The sequence below is a fragment of the Podarcis cretensis genome (genome assembly GCF_951804945.1).
Source record: "Podarcis cretensis genome assembly, chromosome: 2".
Classification (NCBI taxonomy): Eukaryota; Metazoa; Chordata; class Lepidosauria; order Squamata; family Lacertidae; genus Podarcis; species Podarcis cretensis.
Window position 1 is genome coordinate 84,025,206 of NC_137171.1, and position 26,125 is coordinate 84,051,330.

At 39.6% G+C, this 26,125-nt stretch overlaps 1 protein-coding gene across 10 annotated transcripts in view; it reads right to left on the bottom strand.

Moving 5' to 3' along the window:
- Nucleotides 1–839: 839 nt before the first annotated feature.
- ARHGEF3 (Rho guanine nucleotide exchange factor 3) overlaps nucleotides 840–26,125 on the bottom strand; it is a 110,548-nt gene continuing 85,262 nt past the window's right edge. For 8 of the 10 annotated variants that reach the window (XM_079965054.1, XM_079965051.1, XM_079965059.1 and 5 more), the window contains 9 exons: nucleotides 12,950–13,057; nucleotides 12,299–12,469; nucleotides 10,833–10,895; nucleotides 10,548–10,644; nucleotides 9,240–9,316; nucleotides 7,728–7,985; nucleotides 6,286–6,456; nucleotides 5,416–5,602; nucleotides 840–4,009 (listed from right to left, as the gene is read on the bottom strand). In XM_079965054.1, the coding sequence (XP_079821180.1) occupies nucleotides 3,648–4,009; nucleotides 5,416–5,602; nucleotides 6,286–6,456; nucleotides 7,728–7,985; nucleotides 9,240–9,316; nucleotides 10,548–10,644; nucleotides 10,833–10,895; nucleotides 12,299–12,469; nucleotides 12,950–13,057 (1,494 nt within the window). In that variant the 3' untranslated portion in view covers nucleotides 840–3,647. Of the gene's footprint in view, nucleotides 4,010–5,415; nucleotides 5,603–6,285; nucleotides 6,457–7,727; nucleotides 7,986–9,239; nucleotides 9,317–10,547; nucleotides 10,645–10,832; nucleotides 10,896–12,298; nucleotides 12,470–12,949; nucleotides 13,058–14,963; nucleotides 15,721–26,125 lie in introns of those variants that run through there. The other 2 variants (XM_079965060.1, XM_079965052.1) reach the window with 2 other exon arrangements.

Here is a 26,125-nt window from a genome sequence, read left to right on the forward strand (position 1 = left end):
GGTCCCCATGGCACTTTCTTAGATTTTTCAAACTGAACCAAGATCCCAAACGGTCGGAGAACCAGGCTGTGCTGCTACACTGAAAACTAAAAGGAAAGTGTTATAAATTAATCCAGAGGAGCACATTTAGGGTGTTTGTCATAAGTCTTAAAATCCGCATTTCTGTAAAAAGAAACTAATAGGTTAGACTGTTAAGACAAATTACTCAATAAAAATTGAGAAAGATGGAAAGAATTTGCTGAAACAAATAACTAAACTAGAATACAAAAAGGGAGGTATGAGGAGGTCGATGAAACAAGTAAATGAAGGATGGAGATATGGAATACTGGATGTGTGTTTTTTATTGTTATTGGTGTATTGGTTTTTATGTTTTTTTTGTTTTTTTCCCTTTTTTGTATGTTTTGTTAATTTTTTGTTCTCTCGTTTGCTTTTTTCTGTAATTTTTGAAACTTCTAATAAATATCATTAAAAAATAATAATCCGCATTTCTGGTCTATCTAATTAAAGAGCAAGACCTTGCCGTGAACTAAAGCTGAAGAATACCACACAAAATATTTCTAATAGGAATACAATATGCATTGCTTTCTGCTGGTAACTTTTCACATTACATCTGATACAGATAACTTATATTTTTTAAAAAAATATATAGTTTGAAAAAGTCTACTTAATTTATTTACATCTTAGTAACTTGTTATATTAGTTTTGATTACTAAAAGTATCCTCAGTTTAGCGATAAATCAATGTAAATATTACTGAAAACAGATGTCAGAAATCACAGAAAGCTTGTAAAGTGAGATTTTCTAGCTTTGCATATTAAGCAACAATATATTTAAAAAGCAGACCGTTCAGTGTAATTTATTTGAAATGCTTTGAGAACAGTGTAAGGCTATTATGCAAAAAAAGAGAGATTTAATCAATACATCAATTATTTTTAAGAAATGAAGACATTACACGGTATCTCCAACATTTTGGCAAGTATTTGTCATTTCAGTAGTTCACATCCTAATATACTTTCTACTTCCTTCTATTTTGAAAAATACTTCCACTTACTCTGGATTGGCTAATACTCAACTTCCAAAATGAAGCAATTAAAATAAATTACAAGCCTGAAATAGAAAACAACTATATTTAAAACCTATACATACAGAAATATGTTCTATAAAGTAAAATTGACCATAATTTTGTTTGAAAAAATATAGGTATTAACCTGCTTTCTTATCGATTATCTCAGCACGATTCTTCTAACACAGCAGAACATATTTACAAATTAAATTTGACATCTTATTTACTCTTACAGTTTTTCTGTAAACATGTAAAATGTATGAAGTATGTATTTTGGCAATATCAATGCTTCTGCAGTGCTGACGTTAGACTCTATACTGTGCAGAAAATGGAAATAGTGGTATCAGAGAACATTTCAGTGCACTAGGTTGCAAATTTCAGGACCCTTCTTTAGAAAGGGTCAAATTCAGCATTACAGTACTGTTCAACCTTACATTTGAAATTAGAGTTTGATTCATAAGTACAAATTTTATTGACCTTTTACCTACTTTAAGGGTGCCAAGCTAGTCAAATGTAATTTTCAGACCAATAGGCTGAAAGAGTGGGTCAAACACTTTTTGAGGTGTGAGTTTCTAGAGATGCAGTAATAGTGAATGCCGTGTGCAGATGTCTATAGAAACAAATATGCAATGTGTGTGTGTGCTGAATAAGCAAAATTCCTTTGGTGGGTTGCATTAGAAATATTATTGCAAACCATAGTTATAAAATTAAGAGTCACCCCTTACTTTAATCATAATTAAGCCAGAACACAACCAAATAACATGGAGGTTAATTCTCTGAACAGAGCCAATGAGAAATCAACATTTTTATTAGCATGTGGTATAGTCCCAGTCCTAACTTTCTGTAAGCCTGTTACAGAAGTCTGGGGAGCCCACCTGAGCTTTGTTCTCAATTCTGGCCTTGAGGATGACACTGAACAGCTTCCCCATACAGGTCTTTTAATAGAAGTGTCTATCTGTGAATCACACATAAGAGAGCAGGCAGTGTGTTATGTACTGAGTTGAATAGGATCCAAACTGATTGGTTCTAGAACAATAGGATTCAGAATGCAGCAGTCTGATTGGTCCTAGAACAATGCAGCAGTATGATTGGTCAGCAGAAGCCACCCAATCCAGCTCCAGATAGAAGTGAATCTAAAACCTGATTGGCCTACAGGAGAATTCCGGAATTAGCTAATCATGTGCAGCCCATTGTGTAAATAATGTATATAAAGCAGATACTTTGAGGGGACTTCCATTCCGTCCTCACCACTATGAGCTGAATAAAGACCATGAAATCCACTCTCGACTCTGAGTATATTTCACAGTGGATACTGGGATGACAGAAGAAAGGCTTATTTTTGTAGACATCACAAAATGGCTATCCTGAGGGCAGTATAACATTAAAGGTAAAGGTAAAGGTACCCCTGCCCGTACGGGCCAGTCTTGACAGACTCTGGGGTTGTGCGCCCATCTCACTTAAGAGGCCAGGGGCCAGCGCTGTCCAGAGACACTTCCGGGTCACGTGGCCAGCGTGACATCGCTGCTCTGGCCAGAGCCAGAGCCAGAGCCAGAGCCGCACACGGAAACGCCGTTTACCTTCCCGCTGGTAAGCGGTCCCTATTTATCTACTTGCACCCGGAGGTGCTTTCGAACTGCTAGGTTGGCAGGCGCTGGGACCGAGCAGCGGGAGCGCACCCCACCGCAGGGATTCGAACCGCCGACCTTTCGATCGGCAAGCCCTAGGCGCTGAGGCTTTAACCCACAGCGCCACCTGCGTCCCAATAGTATAACATTAGATACAGCTAAAATGTTAATATTTTAGAAGCACCATTTTGCATACAAACTGCCTGGCTGTGCACATAGAAAGGGCTACATAAAACAAAACACAGCAATTTAAACAAAGTATTTTGATGTTTCAGCTTCTTTACTCTTTTAATGCTTTATTCTAAATGGGACAGTAGGTAAACTACCATCCAATTATCAGAAAACACCACCATATAAACTGGAACTTTCATCTGAAGATTCAGTACTGGCACACAACTTACTTTCAAATGACCTTTTAGTTTGCATCTGTGTACTGAGAAAATACATATTCTGCACTGGCCATAACTGTTAAATTAAGATGATGAAAGTCACCAATCAATCAATGAGACTCTTAGTTTTAGTATTTCAAGCTTTTTTGAAACCTATACACATCATTCACAAACAATTTCTAGATGTGATAGCTTTAAAATGCTTTGTTCATGTCCTTGTGTGTGGTTGCCTTGTGAGAGGTCAAAATAGGGCACTTTATAAAACAGAGATTCTTGGTATGTAATATGCATAAAAATAGTAGCTTAGAGGTCATATCTACCAGCAAGACATTGGAAATAATTGGTCAAATAACCTCTCTCAGCCACAGAGACGTTTACAGAATTATCACAGGATTATAGTTGCCATATCAAATTACGCACACCAGCAGTTACAGTACTATGGTTGAAAGGTACAAATATAATAGAGACTGAGTTGACATTGTGACAAAATTATTAAAAAGTGCTTCTTGTTCCATATGTGGAATGCAAATACTGTACAGGTAAGACACAGAAGACCACTATGCGGTTGTTGTCAGACATTGCTTTCTATCTCTTTGTCTGTCTGCCAAGGGTATGTCTGCTCCATGTGGTCACAGTCAATGCTGATTTCACTGATGTCCATACTACAGTCAGACCCACTGTCTGATTGGTCCATTTGCTCAAGCTTAGATTCCTGCCGGGGTATTCTGTTCCTACTTGATGATGTACTCGATGATGTTAGTAAGGGGTCTTCGGAATCAAGTGTCCGGACTTCGCTTGATGCGCAAGAGACTGATTCTTTGGCTTGACGGATACAGTTGAGCCACTGCTGTTTGTTGAAGGTGTCATTTGCTTGCAGTGAGTGAGACTGGCTTTGAGATCCCTTTCTGAAGCTGACTCTAAAGAAGTTTTTAACTAAAATAAATGAGCCACATTAGTATATGCGCTTCTTGGAAGAGGACATTGTGTGTGTGTGGGGGGGGGGTTAATAGACATACTTCTACAGTAATGATATACCAGAAGAGTGCACAGCTTGGATCCCACTAAGAGAAATGCAGCCCACCATCCATGTACAAAGTCTCCCACATGATTCCTTCTACACAGTTTAGAAATTCCATGGAAGCAGAATCAAAAGGAAATACAGTCATACCTTGTGTTGCTTTAGGTTCATGTTGCATCTTTTAGGCTTGCAAATGCGGCAAACCCCAAAGTGTATACTTCCGGGTTTTACCGCGTGTGTGTACGCAGAAGTGTTCTGTGCGCTTTGCACATGCACAGAAGCACTCTATCACGCCATGTGCATGCACAGAAGCGGCGATCTAGTTACGGACTTTTCAGGGTGTGAACGGCACCCCAGAAGGGATCGAGTCTGTAACTAGAGGTACCACGGTAGTGTTTCAAGCCATGGGTGGACTACTATACAAGGTTTATGAGCTGGGCAGTCCCGCTTAAGAGAAAACATGTTTTGTGCTTTCTTCAGCTTGTTTTACTACAGACTAGACCTCTTTTCCCACCATTTTATTTTATTCTAACGAATGTCACACACAAAAATTCAGCAATGCTAACCATCCGTGGCAATCAGCAGCAGCCAGTCAGATGATGTAATGATTATAAGTACAAGCAACCACTTGTACTTATATCACAAAGAGGGGAATAACATTTGTGAGAATCATGCCACTGGTCTTCATTGTATTTTGTCAGTATCTGGGAATATGCACAGTGCTGTCCTCGTTAATTGAGTGCTGCTGGACAAGGTCATGGGGGGCTGTCCTTTCTTCCAATAGTGATGGCAGCCATTTACTCTTGCAAAACTCTTTCACCAACTCTCACTGGTGACGGATTTAGGGGAGTGCAACTGGTTTGTCCAAACTGGGCACTGAGCAGAGAGGGTGCCACAGAGGACACTTCAGCAATGACGAGCAACAAAAGGAAAGAGGTGGCAGTGGTGGGAGGTGCCAAATTCTGGTGTTGCACAGGGAGCCGCTAAAATTTTAAAACTCAAAGTCTGTCACCGCTGGTGAAAACAGATTGGAGCAGTAGGTTCTTAGCATTATCATTTAAAACCAACTCCTGCAAGAGTATCCAATAGAAAACATGAAGGTATATTTTGTCTTTCCTGTCATGTTTTGCTTTTGTAAGCTGAAATAGTACTTTTTGAAAATCTTGTTTCTTCTTTTTTTAAAAGTGAAAAATTAGTTTGCCGTTTTTATATGAATGAGACATGCTGGCTTATACTTCCAGAAAAGATCTTGGAAGGATACTGTGGTGCATGACTATATTTCAATATTTTATAAAAGAGATATAATATAATGGATTCTTACTTCTCTCATTGTTGCTAAATGCACCACGTATGGATCCACCCAATCGCACCTCTCCATCTTGCAAGTCTTCTAGCACAAGATCCTTCACAGGGATGGGTTGCCGATACAATTGGTAACAGAGTTGTTCATTCTGTGTAACAGCTCGAGTAATTACCAGTACTTCTTGGAAGAGAAACACATGCAATTTCTGACAAAATAATAATAATAATTGTGAGTTGTCACTCATACATTATTTGCTTATCATTTCTCTAGGTTTGTTTTTTTTTAAAAAAAAACTAGCATCTAGTTAAATAATACTACCAAAGATGGGTGGAAATGGTCCAATGGCATGGTCTGAAGGCACATGATGCAACCACCCTGCTGAAGGTAAGGAGGTTTGAGTCTAGGCCACTGACTGTATGGGAATCCCACCAGGGAATTAGATATATGCTGTCTTAAGTTCCATGATGGAAGAAAGTACTAGCATATTTAAATCTTACCTAACAACAACAACAGTGTGCAAGGATGGCGTCCTACAAGCACTCTGAGAAATGTGTTCCACAGTTATGGCACAAATATGACAATGGTGTTAAAATTAGATAAAGATCAGTTTCTCTCTTACCCACAATGAGGAAGAGCTATTCTATTTTCCATCCCTATTCTAACCCCTGTTAAGGCTGCTTTATTTATTTTTTTACCCTAAATAAAAACCAGTTAGCATCTCTTTCTCACTTCTGAGACTTGATAATATTTCCCCTTGACAGTCATCCAAAAGCAAACCATTGCAACCTTACATTTAAAAAGAAGCAGTTCACTCTGATTATAAAAGAGAACAGTACTTAAGAAAGAGGTAAAACAATATTTTGTGTTTCCTAAAAAGTAATTCCTTACCGCTCCCCGGTTGTTCTTTAGTTCACCATGACAGCACACAACACGTGAATCATCTATCAAGGAGTCCTTTTGGCCTTCATCGAGATAGATTAGCCTCTCTTTGTAATACTGGCATTCAGATTCACCCGTCTTTTTGTTGATTTCTGCCACTATTCCTTGGACAATATTAATCTGGGGAGGGGGGGAATGGTTACAAATAAGTCATAAATTGCCAAGCCAATTTTGAAAGCATTTCTTAATAGGTTTATAGTTGGAAAAACAAAACGGGTGGATGGACTTTGTAATGAGCAAAAAAGAGGCCATGTGAGTGTTTGGTACTTCAATATGGCTTTTCCATTTTAAGCATCAGTCTGGCTCCAATGCATGTACAGGAATTCTATAAGCAATAACTTTTTCATTATGTCCTGTGAGCAGGCGTATGCTACATATATGTGAGAGGAAATCTGTCGTGCAAACAGAACTCCTTTATTCAATTAATCTAAATAAAGAGTTTAAATCCCCATCGTTCCTTTTTGCTTACATATAAACAGCAGGGCTTTGTATTTTGTATTCCTAGATAACTGCTACTTTTTTGCATGTTACAGAGCCCAATCAGTTTAACAGTTTATACTCTCTCAAGTTTAAACAGCAGTTTAGGATGCAGTATGTAATAGGAATGCGTTCTAAAAAATAAAATCTGAAGGCCAATGATGTGAAGTTTCTTCCCACAATTTCCTTGAATTAGAAAAAAATATTAAACCTATTTTCCCCAAGCTTCTTGTTTAACTGAAGCTTAAAAAAAAACAACCTGAAAGAAAAACAGTTTTACAGGCTTTCTGAAAGATGCTCAAATTCAGGCTTCACCACATTTTCAAGGAAAAGGAGCTCCAAAATTGTGTGGGAATAATGAGAACAGCTCTCTTGTGCCTTTGCTATTTGAACATGACAGATGAGTGGTACTGTTAAAACACTAATTTTTGGTCAATTTTGGAAAATTTAGGGGGGAAAGCTACATTATGTTCATAATAGGCAACTAAAAGCCACAAAACATGTAAGGCTTTGGACATCACCAATGATTGCATGCAACAATATATTAAGCTATCAGCCTTGCATCAGGGAAGTGGCTACAGGGAGAAAGCAAATGACCCAGGATGTCCAAAGATGCAACCAGTACTTCCAGTAGCAGTTTGCATGAGTGTAATGGCACAAGTTGCAACTGGCACACTCACACAAATCACATCTAGCAAAGGAATGGCAGAATGGATACTTCCTCTGCAAAGTGCATTCCAAGGGCCACTTGAGCTACTCAGTGTAAAGCAATTTTAAAATACCCGAAGCCTAAAAAGTCACAGAAATCTAACAAGAGAAGGGAAATATACACACATCTTTCTGAGCGAAGATATGTGACTCTACTTCTAATGATTTGCCCTTTAGATAAGGTATTAATTAGTTTAAACACATACAGCTTCTTCGATGTGCTGTTGGTCTGGATGATCGTTTGGCGTGTGTCGCAGAATCTCTCTAAGCAGTAGTGGGTACTTCACTAGACGGCTTCTTGGGATATCAAGGAAATTCCACAGGTCCAGTTTACGGCTGAAAGGTGACTCTAGACAACGCTGTAAGAAGTCTTGAACCCGATGATCCTGCTTCTTCTGGTCCAGCAAAGTTTTGGCAGCTACCTGGTTGCTACAGTAGCTATCATAGGAATTTAGACAAGGCAACTAAAGGAAAAATAAATATTTGGAATTATTATTATTATTATTATTATTATTATTACTACCCCACTCATCTGACTGAAAATAAAATTGATGATAAGTGCTACTACCAGACAATACTGGTTAGAAGCCTAATTTTGTCACTTATTACCATCTAGCAGTGTAATGTCACTGGGAATATTTCTTAGAAACTTACAATCCAATAAGCAGGTGTTTAGAATGAGTGCAACATTTGTTGAGCCAGTAAAACACAAAAATTCCATGTGGCATACTGGTATTACCTGCAAAGATGTTACACTTTGCCTAGGAACACCATATTGCCAGATGCACTCACTTATTTATTTATGCTCCACTCTTTGAGAAAGTCCTACACAAAGCAGCTTACAATATTTTAAAATGCAAATCTGTTCCACGGAACCTTTAAAAACACATAGGCAACACCAAGGGATGATAGCAGTCAGTTCTCATTCCAAGGAAAGCCCTATTATGCATTCTTGCTAGTCTGGGGGAGAGCTATGATGCAGGCTCTCCAATTGATAGTAGCAATGGGTGGTTTTTACTATTGTATCAACTCTTTTACGAAATAGATCACACCCTCTGATATTTGGATGAAGGGTGCTATATAAATTCAATAAATAAGAATAAACATATGGAAACTTTTACTGTTTGCCAATATGGGAATCTGGCTGTGGCATTCACAAAGTGAGTTGAAACTTGTCCAGTAGCAGCTGGCATGGTGGTTCACAACTGCTGTCCTGGCACTAGCATTGTACAGTTTATCTGGATAGGGGTCTGTCAGGACAACATAGAGGCCAGGTCAGGACTGCGCAGATGCGCTGGGGGAGCCAATCTGGTTCTTGTGCTGGTGCATCTGCAAAGCTCCAACTTCAACACTGTCCTGCCTCAGCCATATGCAGGTAAGCAGTAGTGGTGCTGGTATCAGGAGGGTAGCTGCATGGCTCTGCCCCACCACACTGGCCACTACTGATCTTGACTCCTACATAACACAGAGTTAGTCCTCATACCCTTACCCTTCCTGCAGTGTTACTGCTTGGTACTAGTTCTCAGATCAAACATGGCTTACATTATTTAACTGATGCAATTCACTTAAAAATAATGCAACAAGAATGTTTGTTAACCCCAATATCACTGCCCATTCTTGCACATTTTACTATTACTAGTTTTCACTTTTATAACCTTAAAAATGAGGAAGCATATAAAAAGAAAACAAAATTAACCATTTGTGAAAGTTTTCCATACCCAGCCCACAAGGATGTGACCAACACAGTCTGTAGATCCATCAGGCTTCCTAATTTCTTTTAGCCGTCTAAGAAGATCTGATGTAAATACATGAAAAACATGAAAAACTTAATTGGAGTGGGGTCAGCTTGTAAAAGAATACTGAGGACTCTTCTATAGTAAAGTTCAACCTGTCAAGTACTGTTTGAGAGCCTTTCATTGCCTTTGACCATCTGCCTGTTTATCACTATTTGCTTATAAAACTCCTGTCAAATGATGCAAGACCCCTATTTTCACAAAGCCGTGAGCTATCCTATGAGAAAAAGGCTATGCACAAACTTGGGTGATACACCCTGCTTGTGTTCCTCTTTCAGTGCCAAACTATACAAGGCACGGGAGAACTGTGATTAGTTTCCCCCACATTTCTATTTTTAACGAAGAGGAACCGAGAACTCTGGTTTTGACGGAAGCAGTAGTGCTACAGAAAAGGAGAGGGTGTAACCATTCCTCAGCACAACTGCTTTCCCAACCAAAATCCCACCCAAAGAAGCTGCTAGTAGGCTGACCTAGGGGGAAATACAGCTACCTGTATCATGCTGGTATTTATCCCCCATCCAGGGGGAGGAAAAATTAGGTCAGGACCTAAATTTTCACACAGACATGAATGCGTCAACCCTCTTCCCCAGCACAGGTGCTCCAAATCTGAATCAGAGCCCTTCCTTGTAATTGCTTTCAACTAAAAACAGTAATTTCAGGAGACTCAATGAATAGTTATATCTAATCTGTCTAGAAACATATGAATACCATACCATCTGCTATCTACACACACACACACACACTCATGATTATACAAATCTTATTAAGAAGTTGAAATGCACAAATATTTACAATATGCCTCTTGAAAAACTATATTGGGTTGAAAAGTCCCTGTCCCCCCCCCCCCCCCGCATTTAGACATCTACTTCCATCTATTTTTTGGAGACAACTTCTGTTGGGAACATTCAACTCTCGTAATGAAACTTTAACCGTGTAAATATACCGTAATTTCTGACAGCACCCAAACCGATTCCCAGATGTGTGTCAGTACTGACAATGAAAGTTGGAAACTGTGGAGTCAACAGACAGGAATGACAACTAATGACACTAATGCTTCTGTAGTGAAGGTAAAATAAAAAGTGCCCATTCCCATGTACATTTTTCCTCCATTGATAAATTTTGTAGAGGTTTTTTTCCAGTCTGCAGCCCAATATAATTCAACTGTTCCTCAAACAATGCTCCTCAAACTTATTTGGCTCTTAGCAACTGCATATAGAATAGAAAGAATTATACCTTCATGCAAAGGAATTAAAGAGTCCAGTGTCCCAAATATTTGGTTTAATTCTTGCTCTGACATTATGGAAAGTTTAAGCATTGGGTCATGGTAAGCCTGCATAAAGATAGAAAAATCATTTAATAAATACATATTTGAAATTCCATTATTGGTGATAGCATTTAAACTCTGGCTCTTGTGCCTTAAAGTTTTTATATATTTGAATTAATCTGTACACACAGATCATAGAAACTGCCTGTGAACAAATTCAATAGAGGCACACAATAATTAAGGGTATATAATACCTTCTTTGCTAACTTCAGGTCTTCTATCAAGTCTTCTTCTCCTTGTGAAAGTTCAAAAATTGCCTATAACAGAAGATATAACCTTGATAAATTTGCAGTTTCAAAATTTCTCAAATAACATTTTAAAACTATGGATAAATGGCAAGTCCAAATTGCCACAGTGCCAAATGGGGTTGGGTGTAAACTCAATTAAGTTAGCATTTAAACCCAAATCATTCAAATTTGCACTTTCAGGGGGTGGGGACACAACATAGCCACCCACTGAAATTTGTGCACATCTTAATTTTACAATACAGTTATCCAACCAGGCAATGTTTACAAAATATTATGCATATTAACATACAAAAATGCACTGTATTTGGAGAAAGTGATTGCAAAATTCTGTGATTAATAAAAACTGCATGCAAAATTTCATTTATTAGGAAAAATCCACCCTAAATTGCTGAAGAATTTTTATGAGTTTTTAAAAAGAAATTTGCAGATTGCTGAAATGCAGAGAACTGAATTAAAATAATTAGAGACAGAGAAATGAAACTGTCAGATTCTTCCATACCTAACTGTCAAAGCAAGAGAAGCTAAAAAATGAGACCAAGCTTTAAGTCTATTAAAATACTGTCCTTTATTTAATATCCTTCCCTTTGTGATGAAACTCATCCCTAAAATAATGGTGGAGAGCCTACTGGCGAAAGGTGGCATACAAAACTCAAATTCATAAATACAGTGGTATCTCTGGTTACAGATGCTTCAGGTTACAGACACTTCAGGTTACAGACTCTGCTAACCCAGAAATAATACCTTGGGTTAAGAACAGAAATCGCGCAGCGGCGCGGCAGCGGGAGGCCCCATTAGCTAAAGTGGTACCTCGGGTTAAGAACAGTTTCAGGTTAAGAACGAATTAAGTTCTTAACCCAAGGTACCTCTGTAAATGGCGTTCCCAGGCAATCTCCAATCAGACACATACCAGACTGGCTTAGCTTTGGCAGACTGCTAAATCATGTGCCTTCAGACTATGCCCTGGGGCCTTTTAATAAAGGGTACTTGTATGATTCAGCATCCTATGCTAAGCTAGAATGGAATGCCATGCGATGCTGTGCATGGCATTTCCTCCATTTCTAAAATATTTTATTATGAATTCTTTTTTTTCCAATGAAGATGTGAAGACAGTTAGCCCTATTTCCCTCAGCTTGAAAGAGCCAGTTATTAGCTTCTGCCTTGTCTCGCTTCAGGAATGCAAGAATGCATTGTGTTGTCTTCGTAGGCTGTGATGGCTGCTTTTAAAGCCTGGAATGATTGCAAGGAGTGATTGTGCATTTCAGTGTTTTCATGTGTGCAGATGGGTGGCGGCTAGTTCTGCCAAGGAGGGAAAAATGGGACTAAAAAGAGGTTTATACACAAACATGTGTATCTTCACTTGCATTCCTTAATGCCATTTCAGGTAAGTCCAAGGAGAATATAAGTAAGCAAACCTCTTGCCGCTTGATTTCTTTGGATGTCAGCATCTGATTGACACAAACATCAAAGGTCTCACTCCAAAGTTTACTGTCTCTTCGCTTGGTGCTAGCAGGGGGTACATTTCTAGTCCAGGGTCTTGAGGCAAGCAGATCTGGCCGACTGTCACTGCGAAAACTGATGGAACGCTGTGAAAAATAAAAATAAAATAGTTATTGCTTTGCTAGGGTTGATGGGAAGGTTAATTGTCATGTTGATGACAAAGTAAAAGCGCTGTTTATTCACACAATACTGTTTAATATTTTGGAATGAGAACTGACGCAGCTGCATCAAAAAGGAGGAGTTAAGAGTTGTCTCCCATACTAGTTCTGCTCAAAAGAGATCCATTAAAAGTAATGGATTCAAGTTAGTAATGTCTATTGATTTCAATGGGTCTATTCTAAGCAGAGGTAGCATTGGAGACAACCTTGTATAAGAGAAATTGTTATCCAACAGAAATCAAACACTGGCTTTTACTGAAAGTGAAAATTATCAATAAAGTGCTTTTCATTACTTCAATATAGATGAGCAATATGCAAAAATAAATGCTTTACAAACAATACAAGAAATAAGACATGTTGTATTCCTTGTATTGAACCCTACTTAATTAATTAAAAAATAGGTTTTACCTGAAGCGTCTGACCGAATCGTTTCAAAGGAGTTGCTCGAACAGGAGGAATTAAACTTGCTAGTGATGTCACTCTAGAAAGAGGCCTGACCCGCTTATTACTGGGCTCCTGTAAATTTTAGACAAAATACTTATGTTTTAGAATCATAAAACCAACATACTGATTTCATAATACAAGTATAGAAGTTTCATTGTATCCCAGTCCCCAAAGGGGGACCCTATTCAGGACTCCAACTGGATTGTAGTATTATTTGCTTCTCCCAGAAGGTTTCAGGTGGGGATAAAGCAAAACCACCATCCTGAATACTTTCCACAGTGTGCCATATAGTGCTAACAGGTGCAAGTCCAAGTTTGGCTGCCAGCTTTTGGCCCCCAAAGGCCCCCAGGATGATTTAGAAAGGATAACACACAAATACAAAATTCAAGTACCAAAAAAAAAACCTTACAAAAAATTAAGACGAACAACCTTAATATTTCAAAAATTATTAAAAGCCAAATGCATTTATGTTCTTGTCCAAACGACAAAGAGCAGTCCCCAAAAAGATGTCAGAGAGAGCAAGATTAAACCTGAGTATGTTGTTATTATCATTTCCCCTTTTCCATTTAAAACATGTAAAGTGTTTCTGGTAGGAAGGCAATCAGACATGAAATTAAAACAAAAATGCTAAAGACAGCAGCAAGCAACAGATCAAAACAGAAAGAGGCCCAGAGGATCATTATTGGGAGGGAATTCTACTATTCTGATATCTTTGCCAAAAAAAATTCCCCCTCTCTCATGCTCGCCTATCTGAACTGATGTAAAGACAAAACTTAGCAGGGTCTCAGCAGCCTATCTCAAAGGTTGTGCAGGTTCATGGTGGACTAGGTGATTTCTGAAGATTGCTATAAACTGTGGAGAAAGGTAAAAAACCGTCTGTTTTCCTTTACTGTCTCCTGAGCTCTCCCCATATAGCACAGGGAAGGGGGCTAACTGCATGCTGCCCCTCTCTACCAGCCTTAACAGATACCTCCTGGGGTTCAATCTGTCAGGGGCTTGTGCTGACTAATACTTCCCCTATGACATTCCACCCTCAACATCTTCAGCATTTCATGGGCCAACTGCCCTTGACAATTTCTGGAAGATGCTAAGCAAAAGATCTCATTAGGCCATTTGGGGTTAAAAAAAAGCCCCCCACAACTCTTTTCTCATACCCCAAGTATGCAGAAATCACTACCTTAGTATGGTATTAGTAAGACTCGTACAACCAATGAGTACAACCAAACATGAGTACAACCAATTCTCATGTTTACAGTTAAGATTATTTTGCTCAATGCACACAGAAGAATGCAAGAAGAAAATGTTTTGGAGAGAGAAAGGATGCGCAACAGACATATGTAACTTCACACACCTTAGGGTTGAATCCTGTGCATGTTTACTCTGAAGTAAGTCACATTGTGTTCAATTGGGCTTATTCTCAGGTAAGTGTGCATGCAATTGCACTGTTAAAACATTCATGCACATACATTTAATCACTTCCCTGTCTCATCTTGCAATGCAAAAGGTTCAGCAGCTATGCTTGTTATCATGACCTTGCCACTGAAAGGCATAGATACAGTTTCAAAACAGAAGTCTTTAGCCTCAAATATTTCTTCCAGCTGAGAGTCAAATCATTATGCATTTCTGTGTTACCAGATCTCCAGCAAGCAAAAATTAGAGAGTGTAAGATTACAGTATTTGTGAAGGTCATTTGTACATTTGATTGTATGCATATCTCTCAAATTTATTACGCAATTATAAAACATCCACTATGTATTTAAAGAACTGAGTTTTTAACAAAACTCAATAAGCATCTATCATCAAAGAGCAATTCAAGAACCAAGATATACAATTAACAACTCCCTATTTAACCCCTTTTGTGTCAAGAACCTCTGAAGGATTAATACTCTTGTTTCTGCACACACACACAAATGTAAACAAAGGTATAAGAAGCAGGAAAAGCTACAGCAGTAAATATTTTTTTAAAGTTTACGATTACCCTTGCTTTCCTAATCTCCATCCGACATTGAAGAGATCTTGGGCAGCACATGTAGAAGGCAAGACTTGACAGAAAAACCCAAATCTTCCAGGTGATGTGAAACCCATCAAAAATCACATTTCAGGAACATCCTAAGTCCATTCACCTCTCTTTTTCAGCCATGATCATGAAGTTTGCTTAAGCATCATATAATTCTAGTTTCCTAGAAAAAACACTGGTGTAATAAACCAGCTCTGACTACAATCTTCCACATGCTAGCCATTCATATTAGCAATCATTTCTGGGGGTAGGGGTGGGGGGAAGGAAATCAGAGCATTAGCAACTTCATTAATACTGATTAGAAATATCATTTCCATCAGCACAGCAACGGAGAGGAGAACTGGAAGCCAGCCACATATTTATTTCTCCACAAATAAAGCTGAAATCCAACAATATTCCTTAAAGCATGGAAGAAATATATTTTAAAACCCCACACAAATAACTGATTCATCCACTTGGCAGTCCTGGTTGCAAACAAAACGCAGTCTGCCCTCAAATCTTCAGCAGAGGTGCATTCTGTATCCTTCGCCTTCATCAGCAGTCCCTTGGCTCAGCTTTTTTGTTAAGTACATTTATTTTTATGCCACTGCAGCACCACTGGAATACTCAACACACTAGAAAATACATTCAGCATTCACTGTGATTCTCCTCTCAATGGCGCCTCAGCCATCAGCTGTTTCTTATTTAGCATGCCAGTGATGCTGTGCCAGAACAGAGAGACGCTTCACATCAATCACACTGCACTGCAGTCCCGGTGGGATAGAGCAACGCCACAGTGCACACAGTTAAACCCCTACCTGGTTATATATTCCCTTTAGTTTCAATGACTCCAGAATATAACAATCTTTTTTAAAAACCTATACAGCTTGTTTCCACAATTAGATGTAGAAGTTGCTTGAGAGCTGCTGTCCTTAGACTACAATTGCTGGCAAAGTGAATGAGGAGTTCCAGGATGCTTTAGTCACACACCCTTATTTCTCCCCATAAACAGTAAACTTCACTGAACGAACAACCTGCTCTTGTCCTTGAATAAAAGACGGAAACACGTGATATTGCAGGACAAGCTGACTTTCAGCGCTCCCCTAACTTTCAATTTGCCATGCACACATTGTGCCTTTGAGATGTTCACCCAGACCCTTGAGAGCTCCTTAGCCATAAGATAGCTTTCATGCAGCTGGGGAAAAGATAAAAAAGACCCAATTATCTGAGCAGAGCAGGATCCCTTTGGCTTTTCTCACAGGATTGGCATTCCTGCTGCTGGCACATTGCCAGTTTTGGGACTGGGCTCTGGGAGTGTGGATGAGTCAATCAACGCTTCTCCCAGCTGTATAGGGGCAATCACTCATAAATCAGCATCTCCCACACAGTTAGGAGAACGTCTAAAGAGTGTTCAAATCAATAGGCTTAGAGTCAAGATAGGATATTATTAGGATAGAAAAACCATGTAAACTGACTTTACTGGCTTTGACATCTGCACAGGAAGAAGGAGAAATGCATGTTCAGTCCCCCTTCTCTAGCAGCTATGGAACCAGATACCTTCAGAAAGGCAGATCTTTATTTCTCTAATGCAAGTGCTAAGTGCTACATGGACTACAAAATTGAAAACTCTGCTGCTGCCTGGTTTTTGGAGGAGGCACACAGAGGCAACTGAGCAGTCTGCTATCTGGGTAATATTGTACTGAATGAGAGATAGGGTCAGTATTTAGTTCATTGTTTGTTAAAATAGCTTCATATCAATTAGAGTCCTTGAGCTGTTCTTAATTAGTCTCTAGCCAAGTTGTGAACACCTTTGCTTAAGGTAAAGACATACCTGTTGTGTCAACACTCCCTGATGTGTACACAAACAGAAACCAAATTGTCACTAATGAAGCCATTAGTGGTGATGTGAACAGCTGGGGGGAAAGTGCTCTGAAATGCTAGTTGGGGACCGTTTCACTGCACTCTAAGGTGATATTGTGAACACACAGGGTAGTCTCCCTATGCAGTTTAGAACCTTGGAGTCTACATAGAAAATATCCCTCCAAGTTGAGAGCAATCTGGCTATGACATCTGTCACCTGATTGATCACCAGGGTTGAGGTCATGTGCTTTAATATTTTTAGATCTTTTATTGTAATTTTATTGATACATGATAAATTATGTATTACAATTTTGATAAAAGCCACATTGGGAATGTTTTGGCCATGGAAAGTGGCACATAAAACTTTGAAATAAACAAATACATTCCAACTGACCTCTATTTTTTGCTCTAAACAAGGAAACTACCACTATCAGCTCTGGAGCAAGCGGGAATTTTAAATTAGGCTAAACTATATTAAACTGATACATGATTAACTTAACCCAGCGAGAGCCTGCAAACCACAGGTCAGGGAACCTTTATCGTTTTTATAGTTTGCTGAACAATAAAATGATTTTCTTGCATTCTCTACATCACAAAATTCACAAGCTGGGTAACTTGTGACTGAAATTAACAAATTCTAGTCTTGAAGAAACCTTTCATTAGAAAAGTCTGTAATCACAAAGGCTACTTCTGTATTAGGGTTTTTTGATGGCCATCCAGACAGACTCCAAGATTGGTTCCAGATACAAAAAGGGTGCCACTAGTAAGCCCTGGAGTTGTTCCTACATTGCAGGGCAAATGGTGAGTGCTGTCAGCTTTAACAATACAACTGAGCTTTTTGGGTGGGCTGGTGTGCTTATCCCACCCTTGGAAGATGGTCCAAACTATCAGAGGCCGGCTCCCCACCCCCCACCCTGGACCATCAAAACACCTGTTAAGGTCCTTTTCTCACTGTTGTGTACTATGGCCTGGAACCACTATGCTATACCAACTCCCCAGAAATGGACTGTATAGAGTAACTGGAAATATAGCAAATAAAGACAGTTGCAGAAGAAGCAACAGCAGCTAGCCCATGTATTTCATCACACTCCAAGAACCAAAAGTGTATCAACAATAAATAAAAGTTTGGTTGCGTTTTTTTGAAGAGAAGGTTGCAAGATTATTTACAGGGCAATGTAGCACTAATTAGGGCTAGAATGATATGTTCTGGAAAAGAAATTAGTCTGCACTTAACACTGTAACAGAATACTCTACAAGGTGAAAGAGTATACTGTATAGTCTTAGTTTCAAATACAATCTGCCGGCCTCACAAATAAAACAAAACAGAACCATTTTGTTTCAGACACCTTATTCCTGGCACAGTTTCTATGCTCATTTACTTTCAAAGTTTTTAGTTTGGTCAACACTGTATTCGTATGTCAACATTTGTGATGGCAGAAAGCCTAAAAAAATATTATTTGTGTTAGTCTGCTACTGATTAAATTGGCACTAGATAAAATGGTTATAATAAAATAACCTCAAGTACTGAGCTTTAGTAGAAAACCACATTAGGAAAAAGCCTCATTCAACCTCCATTCCACAGGAAGTTATCAATATTTAGAACTAGACAGAGCTTTGCTATTTCTTTTAATTATGCAGGTTGGGAGGGGGTACTTTTGGAAATGTAACATGCGGGTGCAGTCTTAAAGAAACTTCATTGGGAGTAAATCTGAATTCACTGGAAGGTACTTCTAAATAAATATGCATAGAAGCTGGTTACAAATAAAATATTTTGAACTCAGAAACGTCTCTGCCCCAAGTTGAAAATAATCTGTTGAACAATGTCAAGCTAGCAAGGGTCAATATTTAGTTTAGACACACCCCAGGAAAACTAAACCACTGATTTTGAAGGCTGCACTCCTGAAGGCTCTTTGAGTTACAGAAGCATCTTTGGTATATCTGCTTGTAGAAGTACCTTTTCTGTGGGATTAACAGGGTTATCTCTGTTTTTCAAAAAAATCATAAGTGGTCATTCTAGTATTGGCTGAATAACTGTAGTCTAGGGAAATAAGCACTCCTGGAAAGTGCCTTTTATTTCATTGGTGCACTCTGTATACTGGCATAGTGATGAGCACCTTTGCTATGCAGCTCAATATAATTAGTATTCAGTATAGAGAATTAGGTGCTGTTCAAACTCTTGGAATGACCTGGGCATGACCTCAGAAAATGAGCAAGAGGATGTGGCTAAAACACCTTTAGATTCCTGCCAGCATTGCTAATTCAAGCTCTTAATCAGTACATGTGGTTAATCTAAAATGCCAACCAGAGCTTTATGCTGCACAGCACAGCAGAAATATCACAGAAATGTCAGCATCATTAGGCTGAACAGCATTATTGTATTTATTTATAAGATTCCTTACTTGCCCTACACCATAAGGGTCCAGGACAGGTTACAACAATATAACAATATATTAAAGTCAGTTAAAACAATTTACATCAGAAGAGTAGGTTGGGTCCTAAAGTTCAATTTAAAAATACAATAGTAAAATGAAAAAGTACTTTGCAACCATAGTACGAATAAATTTTGACAAATATATTAATGTCTTCATTGAAATAATTTGGAGGGTAACATGCTTCAATTTTAGTTCTATTGTATATTATTTACTTAAAACACTGTTAGACCACCCTTCATACTACTCACTGCACATTCCATTCAACAGTACAGCTGATAGGGCTGTACAGTTATTAGCCTGAATAAAATCTCTTTGTTATTTTCAAGTAAGAATAATCATTGTCTTTTGGGATCAGAGCCTGACTGTGGGCAGAGCAGAGGCAGTGATAGAGCTGCTGAATCCAAACCTAGCCCATTTCCCAGAGAGGTGCCCACAATTCACTCCTCTGAAGTGCCAGTGGCAACAGGGGAGAGGGGTTTTTCAATTCCACTTTTGAAATGCTCTTTACCCATATAGGAGCTGTGGGAGAGAAAACAGATCACTGTCACCCACATGTGTGGGGTAAATAACAACAACAACAACAACAAAATGGCTGGATACCTGGATTCAAAATGCGGACTTTCTAGCAGGAGAAAACCCTCAGTAGCAGAGTCTAAACTCAAAAAGTCAAGCAACAGTGTAGTGTTAGGAATATAGGTTGTAAGACCCTTTTATCCTGCTTAGTTGCATACAGAACTCACCTTTTTCTACCACTCTTGCAATGAACAAGCCGTATACTGTTAAGTAAATTTTAAAATGTTTTACTTACAAAATGTTCCAAAGGTCAGATTCATGCATTTATTCAAGCAGCAGCAAGGAAAACACAGGCAGAATACTCTTGGGTGAAAAACACAGAAATATAGCTTCAAACACATGCTCTAAACTTGGAGCTTTCTTAGGCATTTCTTCCTTGGTCAGTTACATGACAAAGAAAAAGGGAACAGGAAGAAAAGGCTTCACTTCTTCCCTCTTGGAAAAGACAGGGTGTGACCTAGCCAAGTCTAGGAACAGAACTCTCTTGACTTAACCCCTCCATACACTAACTAGCACTCACGCATAGTTATGTTTCACTGCAATTTCCCACAGGAACAACAAACATTTCTTTTATCATTCTGAAATCAAGACAGATCTTGATTCATTTCAGTTGAACAAGGTTGATTTTTATCATTAAAAAAGTGTGTGTGTGTGTGTGTGTGTGTGTGTGAGAGAGAGAGAGAGAGAGAGAGAGAGAGAGAGAGATTAACTATTCCTGCTTGCAACACTGTTATAATGTTGTTTTTATATTCTTGTAAGTTTCTCTGAATATTATTTGTAATAGAAAAGTGACCTAGAAGCATTTAAAATTAGGTTTTAAATAAATAAATGCAATATTTTGCATCCTCTCTCACACATACTCTTCTTTTTTTAAGGGCTGCAGGCACATGTAGTTTAAACAAAATAATTCAGTTGTTTTAAAACTGTTATGGGTGGGATGGTAGGTGGAATGCATCACACATTCCAAGCACTGTCCAGCTGGTACCTACGATAGTCACACCAAAACACACAAACTGCAACAAAATCCAGTCTGGTTTACAGACATTATGCCCTTTACAAGCTACATTGTAATTTGCTCACGAAGTGCTTAAAGGGAAAAGGATACAGATTAGGGTAAACAGGGATAAATCTAGCCCTCTGTGAGGCAGGTAAACAGGATACATAAGAGTTTCCTCGCCAGAAATTCATTTCATGTATTGCAACTAAACAGTTTCAGAAGGGCAAAAAAGAAGTGTGTGTATACTGAAGGTAATGAGTTTTATGGAACTGATCCCCTGTTATTAAAAGGCTGTTCAAAAACAAGCTTTTTAATGGCAAATGCATGGGTGACTCTTCCACACACACCCCCATCACCTATATAATTTTGGGGAAATCCCTTCCTGCATCTCAAGTCGCCTCAGAATATCTGCTATTGAGTCTTGATATAACAGGGTGAAGAGTAGATAAATAAGCACAGAGGAGACAAGGAAAGAAACAGGAGGAGAAGCTATAAATATTTCATTTCTTTTCCTTTTCCTTCCTTTTCAAGAGATGCATGTTTGAAATATTAATTTTCAGTGAACAATGCTGATAAATAAACCTTTTCACAACAACATTGTTTATTGCTTTGTGTGTGTAGCTTTGACTTAAAAATGAAACTATTCAGCTGCCGCACATGAAATGACTTTCTGGGAAGGAAACTCTTTCTCATGTATCCTGTTTACCTGCTTCTCAGAGGGCTAGGTTTATCCATGTTTACCCAAACCTGCATCCTTTTCTCTTCAAGGACTTCATGAGCAAATGACAATGCAACATAAAAAGGGCCCAATGTATATAAACCAGCGGCTCCTATATGAAGTCACCACATCAAGCAGCATGCTAAAAATACTTTCAGAGAATCTCAGAGATACAGACTCCTCAGGAAGGAGAGCGTTCATCACTTCCAGATCCTTCACAGCTAGCTTGTCAAAGCACTCTGCACCTACAACTCCTTTAGACTCACTTTCTTCTGTCCAGAAACCCTCCTGGCCCAGCTTCCATATGCTCTATTGGAGTAATGTTGTCTCAGTCTGCTTCACACTTGGAATCATTTAGCAAGCAGGAACACAGTGAGACGTACCAAAATTGTGAGATGTGTGCATGGGATCAGTGACAACAGGCCCCTTGTCCAGGGGCCAGAATGTATCTCTCAACTCTGCAGTGGTAGTGATGCTATCCAACTAGAGGTTGTCCATAACAGCTAGCCAGGAAAGTAAAGGCAGCTCTATCCAAAGTCCCTGCAGTCTCTGGTAGCTAGCTCTGAGAGGTCAGAGTGAAGAAACCTCTCACTGAGACCACTTCACTGGAAACAAGAGACACTTGGCTGGGTTCAGCTCAGTACAGTGGTACCTCAGGTTAAGTACTTAATTCGTTCCGGAGGTCCATTCTTAACCTGAAACTGTTCTTAACCTGAAGCACCACTTTAGCCAATGGGGCCTCCCACTGCCGCCACGCCGCTGCTGCACGATTTCTGTTCTCATCATGAAGCAAAGTTCTTAACCTGAGGTACTATTTCTGGGTTAGCAGAGTCTGTAACCTGAAGCGTCTGTAACCTGAGGTACCATTGTAATTGAGCTAGCAGGAGTCATTGCAATGAGTCCACTAGCTTGACAGGCTTCCCCCACTTCTTTGCCATGAGCTCCTCAGTAGGCTTTGGATGGTTGGAAGAACCCCCAAGAAGAGTACATGGAACGGAGTAGTGGGGAGAATGTTCCATCAGGCAAGCAGAACTGCTTATGCTCCTTAAAGTGCTGCTTTGAATTCCACCTGGTGATAGTCACCAACGTGGCTGGTTCTAAAAGAAGATTACACAAATTCATAGAGTATAAGGGTATTATGCTGTTGTTTATTTATTTATTTATTTATTAAAAATAAATTATTTATTTATTAAAAACAAAACAAAACTCAAAGTGGTTTACAAAAAGATAAAAAATAGAAATCATGAAAAATTACAGCCATACTCTAACATACAAAGGTTAAAATACCAAAGCAGATTTAAGTTACCTCAACTTTCTAAGAATGTGGGTAGGCTTGTCTAAACAAGAATGTTTTTAGCAGGCACCAAAAAGAGTGCAGTGAAGGTGCCTGCTTGATCTCAACAGACAGGAAGTTCCAAAGTGTAGATGCTGCCACACTAAATGACTGAGTTCTTACAAATGCAGAACAGGTATAATGTGACACCTGTAGTAGTGCCAATTCTGCCAACTGAACTCGTCAAGTGGGCATGTGTGGGGTAAGGCAATCCCATAAGTAAACTGGTCCCAAGTTGTTAACCCTGATAACTATGTGCTACCTCCCCTGTCAGAGGCAATGCCGCTGAATAAAGGTAAAGGGACCCCTGACCATTAGGTCCAGTCGTGACCAACTTTGGGGTTGCGGAGCTCATCTCGCTTTGTTGGCCAAGGGAGCTGGTGTACAGCTTCCGAGTCATGTGGCCAGCATGACTAAGCCACTTCTGGCGAACCAGAGCAGCGCACAGAAACGCCGTTTACCTTCCCGCCGGAGCGGTACCTATTTATTACTTGCACTTTGAGGTGCTTTTGAACTGCTAGGTTGGCAGGAGCAGGGACTGAGCAACGGGAGCTCACCCTGTTGCGGGGATTCGAACCGCCAACCTGCTGATCGGCAAGCCCTAGGCTCTGTGGTTTAATCCACAGTGCCACCCACGTCTCCACAGCGCCACCCGCATCCCAATGCCACTGAATACCAGTTGCTGAAAACTGACGGGAGGGAGGGTACCGTTGCACCCTGGCTGTCTGTTTTCCATAGTCATCCGGTTGGCCACTGTGAAAACAGGATGCTGAACTAGATGGGCTACTGGCCAGATGCAGCAGGTTCTTCTTACACGTGCAACTTAGTAATTCTCAAACAGTATTTGAAAACTATTAGTCAGCTTGTGTGTATCTTAGAGTTTTCTCTCTCTCGTGTTTATTGTGGTATCTATTCTCATATTACCATTTAGATAACTTCACACAACTACCACTAAAAGGTAAAACAGCAGCTCCCCTTAAGAGCATAAGAGCTGGAGCAGGCCAAGAGTCCATCTGGTCTAGCATCCTGTTCTTTCAATGGCCAACCTGGTGCATATGGGAAGCCTACAAGCAGGTCCTGGGTGCAATGGCACTCTTTCCTCCTTTTGATTCCCAGCAACTGGTATTCAGATGCCTATCACCTCCAACAGTGCAGGTAGAACATAGCCACTCTGGCTAGCAGCCAATAATAGCCTTACCCTCCATGAATTTGTCTAATTCTCTTCTAAACCCATTGAAGTTGCTAGCCATCACTACTTCTTGCTGGAGCAAATTTCCTCATTTACGTATGTGCTGTGCGGAAAAACACTAAATTCAGCCTCCAATATTAATTCCAGAGGCTAAAAAAACGCAGGTCTTTTGTAACCAGTTGCAGTATGGTGTAGTGTTTAGAGGATAGGGGACCCACATTGTAATCCCCATTCACCCATGAAGCTCAGTGGGGGGGCCTTGGGTCAGTCACCTTATTTCAGCTCACAGGATGGTTGTGAGGATGAAATGGGGAGGATGGAGAACCATGTATGTCCCCTTAAGCTTCTTGTAGGGAAAGCCTGATAGAAACATTATAATAAATAAATAAAGACTACTTTGTTTCCTTACATATGCATATCAATCCTTACTTAAAAACTGGGTACTGTCAAGAAGAGAAATATGTGAATTCGTTACTACGTGGCCTCGTTACTACTTGATTTTGTAGTACTTGGCCTCACTTGACTCCAATGATTGCCACTCCCTTAGGGCACAACACAGAATTATGGCTTACTAACATTATGAAACTAGATTATAATGCATCAAGTGGCTCTGTTTTTTAGTCTTTATCCTATTACATCATACAGTTCAAAGTTCTTAGTTTTTGCTGGATTAGCCAAAGCTAGAAATTGCTTTGTCCCATTTATTAGCTGGCAGCTTTTTACCACTACTTTGTCTGGTTTCTGTCTAGCAAAATCAGCAATAATTTTGTAGTACCTACTGCATAGATACTATTGGCACTACACAAAGAAACCGCCTTTTCCAGAACAGATAAAGATACTAACTAAATTAATAGCACTATAAATGAAAAAGTTGCAAGTCTGATTTCATCATTTGAAGGTTGGTTTCATGATTTCCAACAAATTACATGTGGTGTTTCCAGGGAAAAAAGCAATGGATTTGCCAGTTTCTGAACACAAATATTGTCCCACATAATTTCTGGGCACATGGAAGAAAATCATAAACAACGAAATTGCCAACTGAAAATACTCATGTTAAAAAATGACAGATCTGTTCCATGCAGATAGAAAGTCTAAAGAAGAAATGCATCTCTACTATATAATAAATGTCAGGCTCAAATGTCCTGCTGTCTGCACAACCAGTACAGGTTGCAGTCAGAGATAAAGGCTAACCCAAGTTGTGCAGCACCACAGCAGACTGGAGGCTGTATTGAAGCTTGCAGTCCAATCTTCAGTACAGTGACCTAAGAGTCAGGTGACCTAAGCAGCCTATACGGTCTTATCTGGCCTTTACATAACTGCCAGCTCTGGCCGGCCTCCTCAGACAATGTAACTTGTCACTGCATGCTGGCTGAACTGCTAATGGGCTGAATTCCTGCCTAGAGCCCTGTTAGTTCTGGTTCGGAGGAACTAACTACCTGCCTGTCTGCAAGCCCTGACACTAGAAATTGCTCCCCCAACAGAACTTCCATTCTAGACCTCAGTTAATATAATAAAATATTATGTGGAGAATTATCATGCTAGTGGTCTTTTGATTTTCTCTCTCCTCCATTTTTAAATGCATCACACATTCCACAGACAAGGCTATGCTGAGAAGAGCCTCTCCCACTTTCCCCAGTAAGCCCCATCTACACATCATGTAACACCACATAGGTGGAAACCTAGGAAGAAGTAGGGACTGTGGGTTGTATACAATGAAATCAATGGGCTCCTGGAATGACTTCCACTCATGCAACAAACCCCACCTTCGCCTCCACCTGCATGCACCCTCAAATCTGCTCTAAATCCCCCTCAACTCTCTGGAGCAGATTTGGAAATAGTGGGGGAGAGGAAGAGAGGAAAGGAAAGGGAAGTTCCACTGTCTGAGTAGAACTTGTTCTGCAAGCACAATTACTTCATGGGACACAACCCTGCATATGCTTGGCTTTGCCATACCAACATTCACCAAAAGCTCCACCAGGTTGAGTTTGTTATCTACAGCATCCATTCCAGCAGGAGGGAAGGCTAGGACACTGCTGGGCCTC